Source organism: Excalfactoria chinensis, chromosome 3 (assembly GCF_039878825.1).
Source record: "Excalfactoria chinensis isolate bCotChi1 chromosome 3, bCotChi1.hap2, whole genome shotgun sequence".
Classification (NCBI taxonomy): domain Eukaryota; kingdom Metazoa; phylum Chordata; class Aves; order Galliformes; family Phasianidae; genus Excalfactoria; species Excalfactoria chinensis.
In genome coordinates, this window is record NC_092827.1 from 40,416,506 (window position 1) to 40,435,664 (window position 19,159).

General features: G+C 37.7%; 1 protein-coding gene across 2 annotated transcripts in view; it reads right to left on the minus strand.

The window, feature by feature from the left end:
* Window positions 1-1,403: 1,403 nt before the first annotated feature.
* The window catches only part of ATG5 (autophagy related 5), a 69,799-nt gene continuing 52,043 nt past the window's right edge, over window positions 1,404-19,159 (minus strand). For both annotated transcript variants that reach the window (XM_072331748.1, XM_072331747.1), the window contains exon 8: window positions 1,404-3,693. In XM_072331748.1, coding sequence (XP_072187849.1) covers window positions 3,557-3,693 — 137 coding nt within the window. In that variant the 3' untranslated portion in view covers window positions 1,404-3,556. The remainder of the gene's footprint in view (window positions 3,694-19,159) is intronic.

Genomic DNA, 19,159 nt, shown 5'->3' on the forward strand with positions numbered 1-19,159 from the left:
ATTACGCAGCACATAAACAATACTGGAAGTGATGATTAAGAGTCTTCATCATCTGATAGATATCTGGCTGTCAGAACACAGAACTAAAAGGACTTTCCCGGTCACCGAGTCTCTTACCATTTTTGTAACTTAACCCCACGTTGGTTTGCTCCACAGCTCCTAAAACCCTTAGTGGAGATGGATCTGGATGTAGCTCAACAGTTTTCCTTCCATATGGTTATTAACGGTTTGTTCCCACTGCACATTCCTGTGTCTGATCTGCCCTTCAGATCTATTATTTCTTCACATTCTGGCAAGATTTCCTAATCGCACCAATGTGGATTCCCAGCAGTATCTGCATTGCTGCCGCTAAAGCAGCACAGTCCTTTGCAGACTGAATCTCTTTGCTTTGCACACGGGAGACCAGAATGTCACATTTGAGAACTATTGCCTCTGCAGACATGTAACTTTCCTTCCTTCTCTGTACTTGATGTGAAGCCAGAATTACACGCGCTTCAGCAGCATAACACACCACTGCATGGCTACCAGGTCTTTCTACTCCTTCTGCAGCAGAAATCCTTCTGATTAATGTCTACACATATCCCATACATACAATTCTGCACCTTCTCTAAATCTTCAGTTTTCATGGTTACCAATCCTTCGGATATCTATTTCACATTCTTCCCAGTAGTCACAACGTCCTTTTTCTTTCCCCCCCAACCTGAACATAATTTCTGCTTTCTTTTTTTTTTTTTTTTCAACCAAAAGAATTCATGGAAAATAATTTTAAAATCAAAACAAGCGATTTCTAGCTCTTAATGAAAAGGCATCGCCTTGTGTGCTAATCGACAGCGCGCTGAGTGATGGCCAGCGGTATCAAAGATCAAAGAAAGCATTGGAAAATTCTCTCTTTCTTTAGCAAACATTCAAAGACCAAGGCAGACATTGCCAAACGTGAAATGCAGCGAACAACAAGCTCTGTGTCTCACTGCTTTCTAAACCGTGCTATAACGTTGGCACTGGGTGCAACTGAGCTCTAAACGCAGAGAAACATGTTTGTGTACCTTTCGCTTTTCATTGGCACTGAAGTAAGTTTAGGGAGCACTGCTTTAAATTCTGATCAATTTAGATTGACTATTGGTTTTGTTCTGGAGTTTGGTGGCATTTCAAATTGAAGAAAAGCAATAAACTCACTGCGCTCCTCCTGTTCCTCACACGCTAAGCAGCACAAACTGTAAAATGTGATTAGAATCAGGGAAAGCAGCGACTCCATTGCTGTGATGTGGTCCCCTTGCTCAGGTGCATCACCTGACCAGCTCTTTAAGCAGCTCCTGCTTCTCAAACGCTGATAAATCATTTTTGTCACCCTTATTTAGCTGGAAATGAAGACAGACCCAAGCTTTTTCATTTGTTTTTTTTATTTTAAAATGAAATTTAATTAGTTTAATAGGAAAGACTATGTTTTAAAGCCAAGCCACTTGTTTCATGCTAGGCCTTAAAAGTAGGATTTTCTAGCAAATAACAGAAATAACCTCTGTAGGTTTTTATAATGTACGGCCTCTTATAACGCTATCCTGATCAATGGAAAAATTATCCCTACAAAATACTTTTTTAAAATATGAAAACTACAAAATATTTGCTTTATCCACTGGCAGGACTTTGAAGTTCTCCAGAATACTTAAATGTGTCCGCCTAAGAAAGTTTACAAATGCCAATCCAGCCCTGCAACAGAAATTCCAAACAGAAGTGGAAGTTAGAGCAATTCAACCAGGCCATCCCACTGTAAGAACAGTATATTTCAATTCTGCATTAACACACACCCGCATGTTTCGTCACTCTGTAGAGCTCTGTCATGTCCTGCAGAACACAGCACATGTTTATATCCCTATTACTTTTTTCCTTCATAACGTTTCCTTATTTACATTTAAAACACCATCTAATCTGTTCCTTTGACATTTTTCTGCCCTTTGGGCATTTCTAGTCTCAATTCGACCCTCATCCCAGGAGATCCCTCCCCCACACCCAGCTTTTAAAAGAGTTTTTGTTTGTTTGATTGATTTCCATTTTGTTCCTTTTCAGCTACAGGTAAACATTCTACCAAAAAGAACAGAAACAAGCAGAACAGGAACAGCAGTGGGAGCTATCGGGACATTTGCAAGCCATAACTTTGAGTAGTAACTTCAACAGCTACGTTCTTTTTGATAGAAAAAAATGTCATGCTTTTCTTTTTTAATTTAATATATATCTGATAATATCTGACATACTTGATAATATGTCTACTATAAACATAGTGTTGTGCCACACACAACCAGACTGCAGACAAAGCAATATGGCACACACTTGGATGAATTCAACGTAACGTAAGGAGCGTCAGGTTCCCAGCAGCAGCTGTCATGGTAAGGACATTCAGAAGCAAAGCACCCCAATAACCTAAGAAGAGACTTGCCAAAATAAGGAAAGTTCCGTGCAATGAGATGATAATCTTTCAGACAGATTGCCCGAGGATCACAGTGGAAAAGTAAACTCAGAAGCAAGGAAGTATTAGCTTGGAAAAGCCTCAGTTTTCAAAAAATCACAACTATTACAAAGCAATAAAATCTGCTGGTCATCCTCCAGTGTGACTGTTTTCTTGTCCATGGGAATAAACAGCAGGATACAACATTTGTTGTTTGCAGCATTCGTTTACTTTTCTGTTGTTTTGTTTTTTTTTTTTTTCCCCAAACTTTCTGAGCAAATTAAAGAAAAAATTCTCAGAGAAAAAAAATAAAAATAAAAATAAAAATAAACCAACACAAAGAAATGTCACGTGAAATCCTGAGACAAATTATCCTACAACATCGCTGGTCTATGGAAACCGGCTGGAATAACACACATACCGGAGTACTCAGTGACAGCACACAAATCCAAAGTATTTGTATATTATCAAGTTGTGCATGTTTTTAAATGGCAAAACATGCTCGATGGGTTTGCTTTCAAGATCTCTGGCTGTTTGTTATCAAAGTTAAAAGATCATACATTTGCATACTGATACACATACTGTAAACACGACATTCTCATTAAGGAAAGATGGGTTTACAGTAATTGGATCTTTTACAAAAAGCTATTGGTAACTACATCTGTTGGTGCCTAACTTTTCTAGAAAATTAAACCAATGTTTCCACTCTCAAAATTGAAGCATTACCACTTTAGGAAATAGCCCTGCCTATGTGTTAATCAGAAATACAATCGAGTGGCATATTTCCATTTGCTCTTCAGCTGACAGTTTCAGCTTCATTACCTTTTACAAGAAAACAGCAGACTTGCAGAGGTCCTGTAAATTCTTTCATAACGCAACTGAAGTTTAATTACAGCGGTGAAGAAAAGCAGCAGTGATGCAAAATAAGATCAGCCCAATTGCCCTTATCTGATGATAGGATCTCTCTTCCTGTTTGGCTTGCAGCAGTGAGGACTTCTTGTTTTGTTTCATTTTTTGTTGTTTCTGGTCAGGCTGCCTGTCTCAAGACCGATACAAGCAAGTGTTTAACATGCCCCTAGAATTCCACCTGGAGAATGATCCTCATACCAATATAGCCAAGTTTCAATCAGTAGGTCGGGGAATGATACTAATGTGAAGAAAATTATCTGGATAGCTCATATGTTCGCTTAGCCACTGTAGTGGTGTTTCCAGCATTGGCTCAATTCCATGAATCATCACTTGAGTCGTCTTCTCTCCATCTAATTCAAAGAAAAAGAGGAACCACTAAGTACATCATTCAAAGTTCACAGTAGGATTAAACATTTACTTATACTTAATTTACAGTAGACTTAAGTGGTGTTACAGAGTTCAGCCTTTAACAGAATGAAAAGCAGGAAGTACTGCTATGGAGAAAGCTGAGACTAGCATCATCTAAGAAAGAAACTAAGGTAAAATAATTCCAATTAAAAATCGGTTTAAAATGAAACTTAATCCAAGCACCATTCTTCTCCATTAGTTGCAAGTTTTGTTTTTTCTTTTCTTTCCCCTTACAGAAATCACATCTTGGCGTCAACACAGTTAAGGTACACCTATCCCTCCCAGATATAGGCCATATGAATATGGTTTGTGAGTATGCTTAAGATATAAGGCTTCCCAAAAACTACAGATGACGTGTTCTTAATACTTAATATGCTTTCTGCTGAAAAAGTAAAGAGTATGTGCAAAAAAACCCCAAACCCCACAAAAGCAACTCATAACATATGTAATGTTCCTGAAGTAATTTTGTTTTGCTAAGAATAATTTACTTGAGAATCTAGCAATATTACTGAGTTACTGAGAAGGCCGAGTTGGCACCAGCTTTTTCTCACTTAGTTTCATCTCTCGGAAAAGCTATGTTTGTAAATGATTCCCAGTACAGCAAGAATATATTCTAAGAATATTTCAATTCTTTTTATTTATACTTGTCCCGGAGGATGCAAAGACTTTGATCCTTTGATTCAAATGATGGGAACCAGCTAGAGCAACCGACATAACTGTCACAAAATGAACTAAAAAAAACCTGAAAATGAAAATTTATTTCAGAGTCATGATATGAGAAGTGTATTTAAAATATGCTCCAAATAATGGTTAGAGGAAGAAAAAAAAAATAGCAAGCAGTGACCTTCTGCTGGTTTTATATTATGCTCTGGCTTTCTCACATGGACCTACCACAGTGAAATCCAAATTCAGTGCGCAGAAATATCAGTGTCTTTTCTAACTGGCATTTTATCCCCTTGCCATCAACAGAACAGACCAAACCACTGTGCTACCCAAGAGCTGCATGAGAGAGAGTGGAATATCAGAAGTACCATTACTGGCTCTTTCATGCAGCTCCCCCATTTACAGCATAACTCCTACTTTATAAGACAGATAAAATCTGTTCAGTAGCCTAAATGCTCTGAAAGATGCCTGAAAAATTCTGTATTTTAACTTGGAATCTATTCCAGCACACGCAACGTTATTTTAGTAACAATCGCTCCTGAATACGCTGTTAGCTTTATACTACAAACAATTCCTACTGCAGAAGCTGACAATTACGTATGTCTAAAATAAAGCATCATACATTAGTTAACTATGTATGGTATTGCGTTCTGTAAAGTTTTTTGATGAAAGCTGGATTCCATAGATGGCATAGCATACACGTTATTACACTTGATTAAGTATGAACAGTTGCTGGTTTCTGGTTTTGTGGCAGACAAGTCAGAAAACAGCAGATCATGTAAAATAAATTTCTGGTATTTCCAACCAGAACAGGTATTTACAGGGTTGAAATGCTACTCATCAAGTGCACAAACTCCTCAAGAAAAAGTTCCCAGTAATCAAGTTTTCATGCTGAGAAGCTGAGAACATCCCATATTTTCGATATCAAGTAAAATATATGTTTAACACTTTCGAACTGAAGTCAACCTGTGGTATTCTATGAATCGGCCATAACATTGATGACAGATGTCTGTGTTTCACAATATTAGTTAATTGTCAGAGAGATGGCAGAAAATACAGTATCAGTCTGCAGACTTATTTTACAGCAATTTTGTCACTGCATACAGGGGAAAACGCCTTCAAAGCTCAGGAAAACACTTCAACAAGTGTTCAACTTTAAACTCAGGTCACAGAATTTCTTGTTATATGACAATAAAAGAGATGCGTTGCCACAAAGTTTGATCACATCACACAATAAAACTCACACAATAATTCAAATGTATTACCATGCATATTCTTTCCTTAAAAAAAACAACAAAACATTATACACTTCCCTCTTCTTTCTGATTCTAACCCTGTCCTTAAATATAACTTGTAGTCATTCGTACATCTCTTTCATCTGTAAATTTAGAAAGAATGCTTTTATTAATGGGCTGAGTGATAGAAACATTAAGAGTCTGGCCAGGACTTCTTCAGTTCTTGTCAGGACAGTCTTCAATTCTTTCTTCCTTTTTCATCAGTGAATCATTCACAATCACTCTCCACCTGGACATTATCTGCTCAATTTAGTACCTCTAAAATTTCACCAAAAAAGCCACTGGCTTCCTTACAGCTTTGAAGAATGCACTGTAATCTAATGCCAGAAATTTTACATGTTAAAGGAAAGAGTAAGAGAAAACAAAAGATTAGTTTGAAACCACTCTGCTCGTGACAAACACACATTGGCTATTACACACGTCAATGTTCATGGACAGTTTAGTCTAAGTCCAGATTGTGCTAGCTCCTTATGCGCAGCTGTTTTTAGCAAAATCCTGCACTAAAATGGATTAGAAATTTCAGGATTTGAACATCACCTTCTAAAGACTGTAGGAAAATCTTATAAATGCTTTCCTTGACTTCTTTTTTATATAATAGTATTTTTGGATGCATGCGTGTGTGTATTACTTAATTAACTTAATGCCTTTTGCTTTAAAATGAAATACAATTTATCTGCGTGTCCCCATTTCCTCTTCCCTCCCCAGCTTAGCCCCTTTCTCATACAAATCTTTTACTCTGTTTCTCAGAAAACTGAGAAAGCGTCAGGGGTCAATGAAGAATCTATGCTGCAACTAGAGTCTACATTTCTGCACTAGTACTACTTGTGCCTTAGTATTATCTCTGACAAAGCATCACTTCTCCTTAAGACTTGCTCCCCTGGAGGCTTGACTAAAGAGATCTTATCTACTAAATCCGTATTTACTGTAGCCTCCTTCCACAAAATCCCTTGTTTTCACTTCAGCATTTTCCCTTCGTTTCATTACTACAGACCATAAACTCTCACTTAAGTTGCATTTACCCACATTTTCTTCAACTTTCATGTTTTGAGTAACTTCCCCATTCTGAAAACATACAGAGCCTCTCTCATAAGAGGCTCCTCTATGTAACAAAAGCTGAAAACTGCAGACTTATTAAAAACTTTGCTGAAAAATACTCATTTTCTCAAGAGCTGCCTATCTAATTAGCACCCACATTACCACTCTGCTCTGGGTTCTGGATGATTTGCTAGCTGCTTCTGAAAGCTTCATCTACCTAGTTTATATCTGTAACAGATTTGCATAATGCTTTTCTTTCCGTTGCTGTTTGTAAACGTTTAGGAACTGCAGATCTGACACACCAAGTATTGTTCTCTGCTTCCCCACTCCATATTCTGTTGCATGAAGTATAAAGAGATTGTTGGAATGCCTCTGTAAAAGAGTACAAGTTTCTAAACATATATTTAAATGAGTGACACAAGACTTAAACTGCTCAATTATGTAGAAGATTAATGCCATGTCACTGGACTACGTCTATAAAAATTAGAGCTAATAACTTTGCTCATCTGTGTTGCATGAGGTCCAGACCTGGAAAGATCATAACTGTCAGCACCCATTTTACAATATAGAGTAACGCAGTAAAACCCCCGGAATTTTCTCAAAAGCAATGTTAAAATTTTCTAGTCACCCCACTGACTTCTCCTTTTAAGTCAAGATAAAGTTGGGTTACATGCTAGGTATCATATGACATACAGATGGTTTCTTTTACTTTGTTGCAAATTAAGGAAGAAGAAGAAGTGAAAATATCAGAAAAATGAAGGCAGGGCAATAAACATTTCATAGAAAATTTTACAACGTGTGTGCACACCAACTATTTACATCAGAGCATTTACAGTATGATGGAACTGGTGTACAAGTGATAAATACTGTATTAGCATTTACAAAAAAAAAAAAACAAACACAAAAACCTCAAGACAAATTAAGCCACCTGCTATCAGAATGGCTAATGAAGAATTAAGTGATTTTTCCTTTGGTTTCCCTGTGAAAATTCATGAATTAAAAAACCACTATAAGCCCCTGAAAGTTGCTAGTAGCAAGTAAAGTTTGTTGGTAAAACGTCATGAAGTTCCATCTCTAGAAGGCACGCAACTATGACTACCTGTTGTGTACCAACACATTCTTGGGATGTTTCAGATTGCTTAGATGCTCTGAAGCATGCACCTGAAAGCATACCATGTCTAGTCAGTTTTCCAACACTACAGAAAAAGTACAGAGAGAAATAGCTCAGATTGAAAGGAAAGAAACAGATTTCTATCTCAGTACTCCTGATCAGGAGCCCACCTTGATCCAGCCAAAGAAAGCACTGCTATAGGACTCTCTTGCACTTAGGCATCTGATGGAAGGAAATGAGATGGTGGTGGTTGCTGCATCTCAAAAGAGAACAAAGAACAAAGAAGAGAAAATACATAATCTTCAAGGAAGTTAGAAAGATGTGCAATGTCACGGTAATTCATGATTAGTTCTTCTATTTCCTTTAGACATATAAATTACTGCTTGCTAACTAAAATGCTCAAAATCAGAGCAAGAGAATTAGCTTATTCAGCATCAATTCAGATAGTTATCCATACTCGTGATGCAATTTAAATACTACTGGATCATCTCTATTCAGAGAAGAATTAAATGAGATGAAGAAAACCAACTGCTTTTCAGATGGATTCAAGTGTCTACAAGGAGAATGGTGAGGAGGAACTATTCCTGGCAAAGTGGCATATTTCAGCCACTTTTCACCCATATTTGCACCACAATGCTCAGCAACCTTCAGCTAGAAACTCCCTTTCACCTACCCAAATTACATCACTGTGATGAACCACTTAAAACCCATCATGGCTTAAAATGCCCCCATTCAGACTTGCTGCCTCTTAGCACTCACAGATCAGGGCAACGTGGCTGGCTTAAATCCTTTCACTGACAGACATTGCAAGACTTTTCGGATTGAGTAAGGATTTCCCCAGCGTACTTAGAATCCTCTGTATGTAAGTCCCATGCATAGTAAGTCCCAGAACCGGCCAGCATCCATTAAAATGGACAATACAGAACCCTTTATTATTCAGGGACTCACTACTTAACTAAATTGCCTTTAAAACCCCCAAAAGGGAAAACAGTACCTTGTGCTCCTAACTAGGAAATCAAATCATGTGCTTCTAGCACGACAAATGGTCACAGGAACATATTAGACAGCGATACTAAAAATTGTAGGGACTAAGAATAAACAAGGAAAATGTCATGCACTATCAACCTTATGAACAATGTAAAAGAAGTAGTTCCCAGCATTTTCAAATGTGAAATGGGCCATAAAAACTTGCTTGCTTATCTTCAGAACACATCACAGGTTCTGGATTAGATATCACTAATGGTACTCCTGACAACAGGTTATAACACACGGTATAACAGGAAGCAGAGATTTCCCTCTTGTGTGACTTTTCTGTAGCTGCTTTCCTTTCCATCCCTCCTGCTCTTCGCATCACCAGGCAGCCGAACAGCTCTTTAGGCGCAGGTACCTCAAAGCAGCCAAAACACTCCTCGACCATGTGTGCTCACAGATGGTGCCTCGGACATCTCAGAATCTGAAAAGACACCCTGACATCTTTATGGGGCAGACTTTAATCTGTCTCTTCAGGATCCCTTAGGAAATTATTTACAGATAAGTAACGCTCAGTACTGTGCTTCACATGTTGCTGCTACTACCAAATTCATCACTGACAGATATTGTTGACTGTTTTTAAAACAAGCCTCTGGCAAGCAAAGGTTAAGATTTCCCTGAGAACTAATGGTTTGGTTTTGGTTAAGAGCAATGAATTGCATACAAGTCTTTTACAGAAGTCTACACTGAATAGCAAGCAAATAAATTCAAAGCTTCTATGTTCTAACCTGTAACCACAGGTGTTAAGAAAGAACTGGATAGTGGTTGGAGTTACCCTCCCATCTGCAGGCAGGACAGGTTGATTACTTTGCAATACGCAGAGAAAAGACAAGTCTCGTGGTCCAATGACTTGTGCACCAGTTGTAGGACATAAACAAGCACCCGATGAATGTACTTTACTTTCTGTACTTGTAAATAGGTCTGCACTTGTAAGTCTTAAAAAAACCCACAAAAATAAAACCTCAAAACTGCAATATTGTCTGTAATAGTTCAATTTGATACATTAATCTTTCAGCTGCTAGCACAGAAACTGATGAACAGCATTTAGCTCTTCAAGAACAGCCTGTTCAAAATAGAAAACAATCCCAAAGTCTACAGCCTAAACTGACAACAAATAGACACCATTTACAGCAAAGCAATTACTTTTACTGCATGTGCTACAAAGTTTCACCTGCTCATAGAATATTTGTAAACTTCCAAAAAACAAAACAAACAACAAAAAACCCACACAAATAAAACACCTCATTTGTATTTATTAACATTTTAACACTACTTTTGTAATATTTAGTTTAGTCAGACACCGCATCTTTCTTTCATTTACAGCAGAATTATATGCATTTCTTTGCTTTGTCAGCAAACTTAGCTGAAGAATGAAATCAACCCATGTAAAAATCAAATATTTATGCTTTCCATTCTTTTAAGTATTTTTAAATAAGATATGTTAAAACATTTCAGTTTTACCATTTATAAACTCCAATGGCTCTGGAACATTTCTGCAATCCATTTCTGACAGGTGTGTTTGCAACAGAAATGAGGTACAGAAATGCAGTGAGAAGTTCAGATTTCACAGCAGCAGCAGCGACCTCAATATAAACGTCTCCAATACAAAAGCATTTGGAACAAATCCCACCTACTCAGTTGAGTACTCCCAGGTACTCAATACCTGCACAGTTTTACAATGAGCTTGGTCTCATTTCAAGACCAACCGATCTCATGCACTTCCTAATGTGCTCAGAGTGAACTTTAAAAGTGTCTTTAGGGATACAAAGTACTTAAGCAGCTATTACTTCCAAGTCCAAAGGAAGCACACATCCTATATCAAGGAGGATACTATTAGTTTAAAAACGGTTTAAACAGGAACAAAATCTTAGTACAGGTTTTCAGAAGCTTCACAACAGTGTACTTCAACCACAGGTCAAAAGCTTTGCTTACTTCTGTCGATTCAACTTCACTGCAAAAAGGACTAACCTTGCTAGTACTACAGTACTATCGCCACTGCCAGAAGTTAACTCATTCCCACAGCAATCTTAACATATTTTCCACCTTCCTTTAATCACACGTAAGCTAACAAAATTGCTATTTCCTTCCACTCCCCTAATTTGGAGTAATGAGCAGTTTGAAGAGAAACACGGGTGATATATTGGATCACAACTGGCAAGATAAGCTGTTCACTATACTCTGAGCAATAATGAGAAAATATAAAATCCGAGAAGCTGACTCTAAAATAGCCTAGCCACAACAAAAGGTTCTGGCTGACCTCAAAGCTTCAGAGGCTGATGTGTGACACGATGGCACAGCAATGACTTGTCATTCCTTACTGCAAATCCTGCCAGCACTGGGGAAAGACACTGATGCTGACTGAGGTGAAGAATTCATATACAGAAATATATGTTGAATACACTGGTCAGAACCAGGTTGTTTGTTTGTTTTTTCCACTCAAAATTTCTCTGCATCTGAAACAAACACTGTTCCAAATAAAAGAGCAATTTGGGGAAGAATTTCTGTTCAGATTTAATTGCTCAACATGAGTATAACTTAACCATCAGGCAGACATTTTTAACAGGCAGCAATACATCTCTCATTTTAACCACTGGCAGTAGCACAAGTTCAATTGCTCAGACTGATGGTCATAGCTCTCCCAAATATGTTCAAGGCTCTGAATACTTTTGATATCTAAATAAATATCACACACTACTTTTAACCATGGCACACTCCTTGCCAGAAAGAAAACCAAAGATAAATTAAATCCAACACTTTATAAATACACAAATATTTTAAAAATATATATTAATTTATTTTTTTTAAAGGAACATTAAATTTTAATCAGTTTGTCAAACAACCCCATGCAGATAATCTTTATTTTTTTTACAAAAAATATTATTATGCTCCAAAATGAACAGTTCAAAATATCAATCTCTCTCCACCCTGGATTATATTGTTATTTACATCATCTGGCTTAATTTCACTCTTAGTGCCTTGATGGCATTCTACCAGAGCCCCTCCTAAGAACTGCTGCTTCTTGGTCCAAAAGGCTCCAGTAGAACAAGATCTGTGTCAACTGTAGTGAATTCTGTTCTAGCAAAGTACTCAACTATAAAAGCAAAACTGTACAAAATATCTTCATTATTCCTCCACTGTGATACCGCTGTGAAGTCCACATTCACTGATTTGGAGCTATGCTTGAAATAGTGTTGTATTACTCTATGCACTTTTGATCCAGGCCATGTGGATTAACTCCTCAGGATCTTCTTGTGGCTGGAATATTTATTACATTAAAGGAGAGGAAACTGTTACCTTGCCACTATTCTTAGTATGATTAGATTCTCTGGATGATATTCCAGTAGTCGTAGACTTCACTACCTACAAACTGAAAGTAGGTGAATATACAACATTGCCATCTACATTAAGCATCATTAAACACCGTGGGAAAAAATAAATAAATAAAATAAAGCATTTGTCATTATTCCTATTTGTTACTTTCTTCATGCAATTTTTCCTCTCTATTTCCTGTCATCCTCTACCGCAAGTAAATCCTCACATTAGAATAGCTGCATTTCTGAAACACAACAGTGTGGCCAATGTGACTGCTTACAAAAGTTTAATTAGCTTCAGAGCTGATTTGGGATGTGCTTCAAATCTCAAGGCAGCTAGGCAGCAGGTAAACAAACTAGAAAACATTTTTCTATCTCACTGAAAAAGTTCCTAGAGAGCATTTAGCTTCAAACACCAGTAAATCCAGGTTGCATGAAAAGCCTTTTTTTTTCTTTTTTTTTAAATTTATTCTTGTGTATTTATTAGAAGCTCTTAGCAAAGCTGCTGCAGGTAATCCCAAGATAATTTATGACAGACCAAAAGTGCTTTTCTTCAACCATGAAAATTTTTGTATTTAAGGAGTTTTAGAATCCTGCGTCCAAGATACTTCTCAAACATCTAAGAATGTGGGGGACAAAGTTATAAACAACCTACCAGCAAATATTCTTATATATTTCTTCTTCCTAAGAACAAATCCCTTCCTAATATCCATGCCTTAGTCTAAACCCTGACCTAGTAATGAATCTGTGTCACTTTATAATATACTCAAATTCACAATTGAAAGATTTTTTTTTGCAAAGCACTTAAATTTGGCTGTGCATACATGAAGTTCTATGCATATTGAGCTACTGTCCATATAATGAGCAAGCAAACAAGATATTTATACACACAAGGAATAGGAAAGCTTGGGTTAGGAGTTGAGTAACTTTTCAAATGGCAGAATATTGACTTACGAGTTAACCCTTACGTGCACCGTGCACGTAATTAATTAAGGTTTCCCTTCTCTCTAAACTTCCTACAGGTGACCTTCAGAAAGTAAGGCTTAGTTGTGTACAGACAGGGAGCTAAATGTAGCCAAGATGGTTCTTGAAAAATTGAAGCATTTGATAAAGATTAGTATAAACCAAGTTAATTTGCTGTAAGAATTCTTGTTGCTAACTGTTCATAAAGACTTTTAAAAAGTCATTGTTTTCAACAGTTATGGTTCTTCCAAGCATCTATCGAATTATTTATACAATCTTATATTTCCTACGCATATGTACATGTATGCACTTTTAAAGTTTTTTAATGGCATTCTTGAACTTTCAACCTCTAGTTTACTTCATTTTCAAGTTACTATAATTCACATAATGCCTGCAAATATTATTTGATTGTAGCCATCGCCCTCTTATTATAATTAACTTTTCAGCTACTCAAATGATGAACTACTAGCAAGACAAAGCAAAGGACTGCTATTGCTGCAACACCCAATTGAGAAAGCATCAGCAACTTTACTTGTTTTCATAAAGTCACGATGATATTTTTAGTTTATCTGCTCGGTTTAATAAATCAAACTCACGTATGGATTTTCTGACATAATCATAATTTTAAAACATTTGCCTGAAAAGTGATAGGACATACATGCAGATCAAAGGTTTAATGGTTGCTATTCTCTGTTTGCAACTTCCTCTGTTTAATGGGAGGAAGATGAACCAGTTTTGCCTTTTTTAAAATGCTGCTTACAGCAATATTACTATGAAGGTTAACAAAGTAAATTTCACAAGCAGCGTAAACATGAAAACGTGGATGAGCTACTCAATTAACCCATAAGAACAGGCCATGTTGTTCCACGTCTAACAAACTCTCCATCCTCTGCTAAGCTGATTAGTAAAAACCCAGCTAATTGAATCCACTGATGTGAAAAACCACAGGCTCAAATCTGTACTGCATACATCAAGCTGAAGTATTTCTCCTTCAGCCATGGCGGTAATAGTCAGTGGGGTCAGGTCAAAGAGGGTTAAAGTGAGTCAGGATATAGCCAAAGGAATACATCAAACACCGATTTTAAAAGGGCAATTAATCTTAGACAGAAATGCTTCCTGGGGAAAGAGATCTCAATCTTAAGAGCACACTACATGATGTAGCAGTAAAAATGTACATATACAAGCTTAGAAAGCTTTCATCCTGTGATCACAAACAGAAGGGGAGTGCTGTTTATCAGAGAAATACAAACTCTTGCTAAAATACTTACATTAGCTTCTTCCAGGCCCTTACTCATTGAAAAATAAATTCTCTAATGAGTAGACAATGTGGTTTGCACACATAAAATTTCTTTTTCTGTACACATACTGTAAGTTCTTTTAAGCAGTCTGTAGATTCAAGCATTTAGAAATCTCTACCACAACACAATTAAAGAATTTACTCTTGAGAAAACTAGGAAAGAGTAGATGAAGGAGTGATGAAATACCTGAAGGGCTTTTTAAACAGAACAGTAACTTATTTAATAAAGTCACAAAATAGCTATCTGCTCAAAGGTAAGATTACATATTAATTTTCCTCAGAAGTTGTTTTTAATTTTTCCATATCGAAAGACCTGAAGAGTTTGCTTCAACAACTCATACATTATCGCATTATCTTTTTAGACCAATTTTGACTTCTTTGGAGTTCAGGAAGTATTTTTTCACTTTAAAGCAGAACAGTGGATCCATGAAAATTTTAACACATCCACGTAATATTTGTAAACAAGAATTTGTTAAATTAATATCATATTAAGCCATGTGGATAAAACAATGTAGGAACGCAGTTCAAAAATGTGTTACAGCTTATTTTGTTGTACTAGTTTGTGCATTTAGAGAGCTGGCTCTGCAACCAGCCTTCCATTGAAGGATACTGATTCCTAATATCAGGAGTAGCAGAATGAGATCTATTTGTGGATCTGATTCACATGTGGCTTCTTTGCTTTAATTCATAGAATAACAGAATTGAATGGATGATCTTTAAGGTCCCTTCTAATCTGCCTGCCAGACACAGTTGCCAGCTACTACATCAGGCTGCCCATGGTCCCATCCAGCCTGGCCTTGAATACCTTCAGGGATGGGGCACCCACAGCTTCACTGGGCAACCTGTGCCAGGACCTCATCTCCGAGTACAAAATTCCCAATTAATATCTAACCTAAATCTCTGCTCTTTTAGTTTAAAGCTATTCTCCCTTGTCCTATGACTATCAGGCCACATAAAAGTTTGATTTCCCTCCTGTTTACAAGCTCTACTCAAATACTGGAAGTCCACAGTAAGGCTTCCTTGTAACTTTCTCTTCTCCAAGCTAAACAAGCCCAAACCCTTCAACCTTTCTTCATAAGAGAGGTGCTTCAGCCCTCTTTACAGTCCTCCCCTACACATGCTCCAAAAGCTCCACATCTTTCTTGTGCTCCGGACTCCAAGCCTGGACAGAGTACTGCAGATGGGGCAGAATAGGAAGGGGGCAATCACCAACCTTGGCCTGCTGGCCACCCCTCTTCTGATGCAGCCCACAATACAGTTGACCTTCTGGGCTACAAGTGTACACTGCTAGCTTATGTCCAGTTTTTCATCCCCAAGTCCTTCTCCATAGGGCTGCTCTCAATGAGTTCTTCTCCCAGTCAGTATACTTATCTGGAATCACCCCAATCCAAGTGCAGTGCCTTCTGCTCTGCCTTGTTGAACCTCATTAGGTTCATGTGGATGGGTTTCAAGCCTGTCCAGATCCATCTGAATAGCATCTCTTCCTTCTATTCTATCAGCTACAGCACTCAGCTTGGTATCATCAGAATACCTGATGAGGGTGCACTTGATCTGGGTTGTTGATAAAGATGTTGAAGAGCATCTGTCCTAGGACAAACTGCCTCCAATCTTAACCTCTTCAGTGACCTCCTCAGCATTATTAAGCACCAGGTCCAGCAAAACTTCATTTCTGTTTGGTCTGTCCAACAGCTGGTCTAGGAGTTTCTTTAATTGCTTTCTGCCTACTGCATTGCTATCCCAGAAGACATCTGAATGACTGAATCCTCCATCAGTATGAGACTCTGCAAGTGCAATGCCACTTGTATCTGAAGCACAAAGGCCTCATCAGGCAGCCTGAAGCAGACCTCAATCACCAGAAGTACTCTATTGGTCTGGTCCCTAATTTTAATCCACAAACCCTCAATCTGATCATGGGTGTTTCTCAGAGGCAGCCCTTTGCAGTCTATTCACCTCTTCACAAAGAGAGCAAACTGTCAGTGAATAACTGTTTGCATTAAGATATGGGACTTGGTGAAGCTTTTCATTATATTTTGCCATATTAAGTGTGGTGACAATACCCAACAAGGAAAAAGGGCAAGGGGCACAACAGACATTCATATCTTCAATGACTACAGCACCTCTGTATGTCCTAAGCCACTGTATAAGACTTCAGCTCTGATACAAGAACAAATTTTACCTTTCTTGCAAATATTCTCTAAAACAAAAATACAATTTACCCATGAAATGTGAAGATTCCAACATCTTCGATTAGGATGAGCCATTCAAGAAGAGAGTAAATACAATTAACAAGCACTGCTCAATCCTTATAGAATGGAGTAAATACAATACAGCATTTATTAGTTGTTTATTTCATCTTACATTATTGGTAAGGCTACTACTTTTCCATATCCAGCCTGCCATTGAATGCTTCCAGGGATGGAGCATCCACAGCCTCCTTAGGCAGCGTGTTCCAGTGCGTCACCACCCTCTGTGTGAAGAAACTTCCTCCTAATATCTAACCTAAACTTCCCCTGTCATAGTTTAAAATCTTTCCTCCTTTTGCAGCTTCTCTTCTTTCTAGCCCTGTAAAATGTATATCTCCTGTGAAAATCAGGTTACACACATATGCAAAAAGGCAGAAATAAAAAGACTGCAAAGGAGAACCAAGGAAAACAGGAATGATTTTACTTAGCCCACCCAATAAGACTACAGAACATGAAGATAATCTAAAGATATATAAGTAGCTCATTAAATGGACCAGTACATCACCTCTTTACCTCAAGGCAAGAGCCAGCTTGAGCCTGATCAGCCAAAATGATCTCCATAGCTACAACAGAGATTCAGGGAATGTAATGGTAGGACTAGGCTTTTAAACTAAAAGAAGGTAGATTTAGATTAGATAAATAAATTAATCACTATGAAGGTGGTGAGACACTACAAGATAATGTCCACCCAGAGAAGTTGTGAATACCCCATCCCTTGAGGCATTCAGGGTCAGGATGGATGGGGCCCTGGGCAGCCTGATCTAGCAGGAAACAGCCCTACTCAGAGAAGGATGGTTGGACTGGATGGTCTTTAAGGTCCCTTCCAAAACAAACTATTCTAAAATTCTATTATCTACACTGCTCCATGAGAATATGCCCTCTACTATCAACACATGAACAGTGAAGTTTTCTGGTAGATCATTACCTGGCGTAGTGCACAATCACACCGCAGAACTGCTAATAGTCACGCTGTGAAAACACCAAGTGTTCTTGTCTTCTTTTGTTTATTAGTATAACTGAAAGCATGGACAAAATTCTGTTATCACTGTAGTATCCTGGTTGAGAAATTTACATCGGTAAATGTCCACAAAGACTTACTACCGTCTCCTGAAAGCTCTGGGAGATCTACTAAAGTCTCCAGTCACATCTTCACCTGTTACAGTATTAAAGGCAGTATAAATTACGCAGCAAGTGAACTTATGATTCTATGATATGATTATCAGGATGATTTCCATATTGAAAAAAAAAAAAAAGTATTTTGGAGCATTTTTACATCTTCTATTAAACTAACTAACTAACAGCAAACATGTTAGTCTACATACTTTGTAGCTGCTGTGGTCATGCTTCCAAGAGCAAAAATATGAGAAGCTACAAGAAAAGTGCTTTTATTTCCTGTGAAGTTTCTGATGCCTCTGTCTCTCATACTGAATGAACTGTGCTTGAGATGTGAGAGAGTGATTTTGATCAGAATTCAAAGAAAGCTCAGTTCTTAACTCTGCTACTGACCTCAGTGTGACCAGGTGCAAGCCACATCACCTCTCTGCGCCTCTAATTCCTCCTTCCTTCCTTTTTGTCTCTTCGCTCATCTTTTGTCTAAGTGATAAATTCAGTGGGAACACACTGAAATATCCATACAGTGCATAAAGAACCTGAGGTCTCCTCCTAAAACACAAAAAATATTCTTTTTAAAACTAGAAATTCACCACAACCAAAACATTTTGTCAAGATGCTTCTGATTCCAAGAGATTTCCTACTAAAACACATATGCAAAGCATATTACTGACATAACTTGTCCTATTTCTAGTAGGTTTCCTAATCTTTTCTTGACTGCCTAGATTTTCAAATCCACAGCATTCAATGAGGAACTTGGGGATGGCACCTCAAATCTTCCAAGAAGTGCAACTCTAGCACATCCCACAAAGTATGCAGCACTGGGATGGTAATAACAATTCTCATCTGAAGAGAATTCTAGAATTGCTGGCTTATAGTTTCCAAACGGAATAAACTCAATTTTGAAAAAAGTTACCCTGTTCTGTGGAGAATTTTACTTTCTCCATTTCATATTACTACTGTTAATAACAGACATAAAAACTATTCGCTTTGTTGTGCCTGAATAAAGTCACTGGCTTTCTGACAAATTTAAAGAGAATAGTCTGGAGTCTGATACTAATAAAACTTATTGGGTGGCCGACAGAACAATTTTAGCTTAAGCTTAACAAATTTCCAGAGGCCTGTCCGAGAAACAGGATTATTTCTTTATTTACTGCACCTCTTTCTGCATTCAGCTGTTTTGAATGTGCATGCAAGTGCATGCCCAGAAACCACTTTTAAGTCACACAGAAAAAAAAAAAGCAACAAAAAAACCCGCATGCTATTCTTGTGATATTAGCAATGCTGCTGAATGGAAAAGATTAGGAAAGGGGAAGATGATAATCCTTATACGGTTGACTGAGGTGAAGTT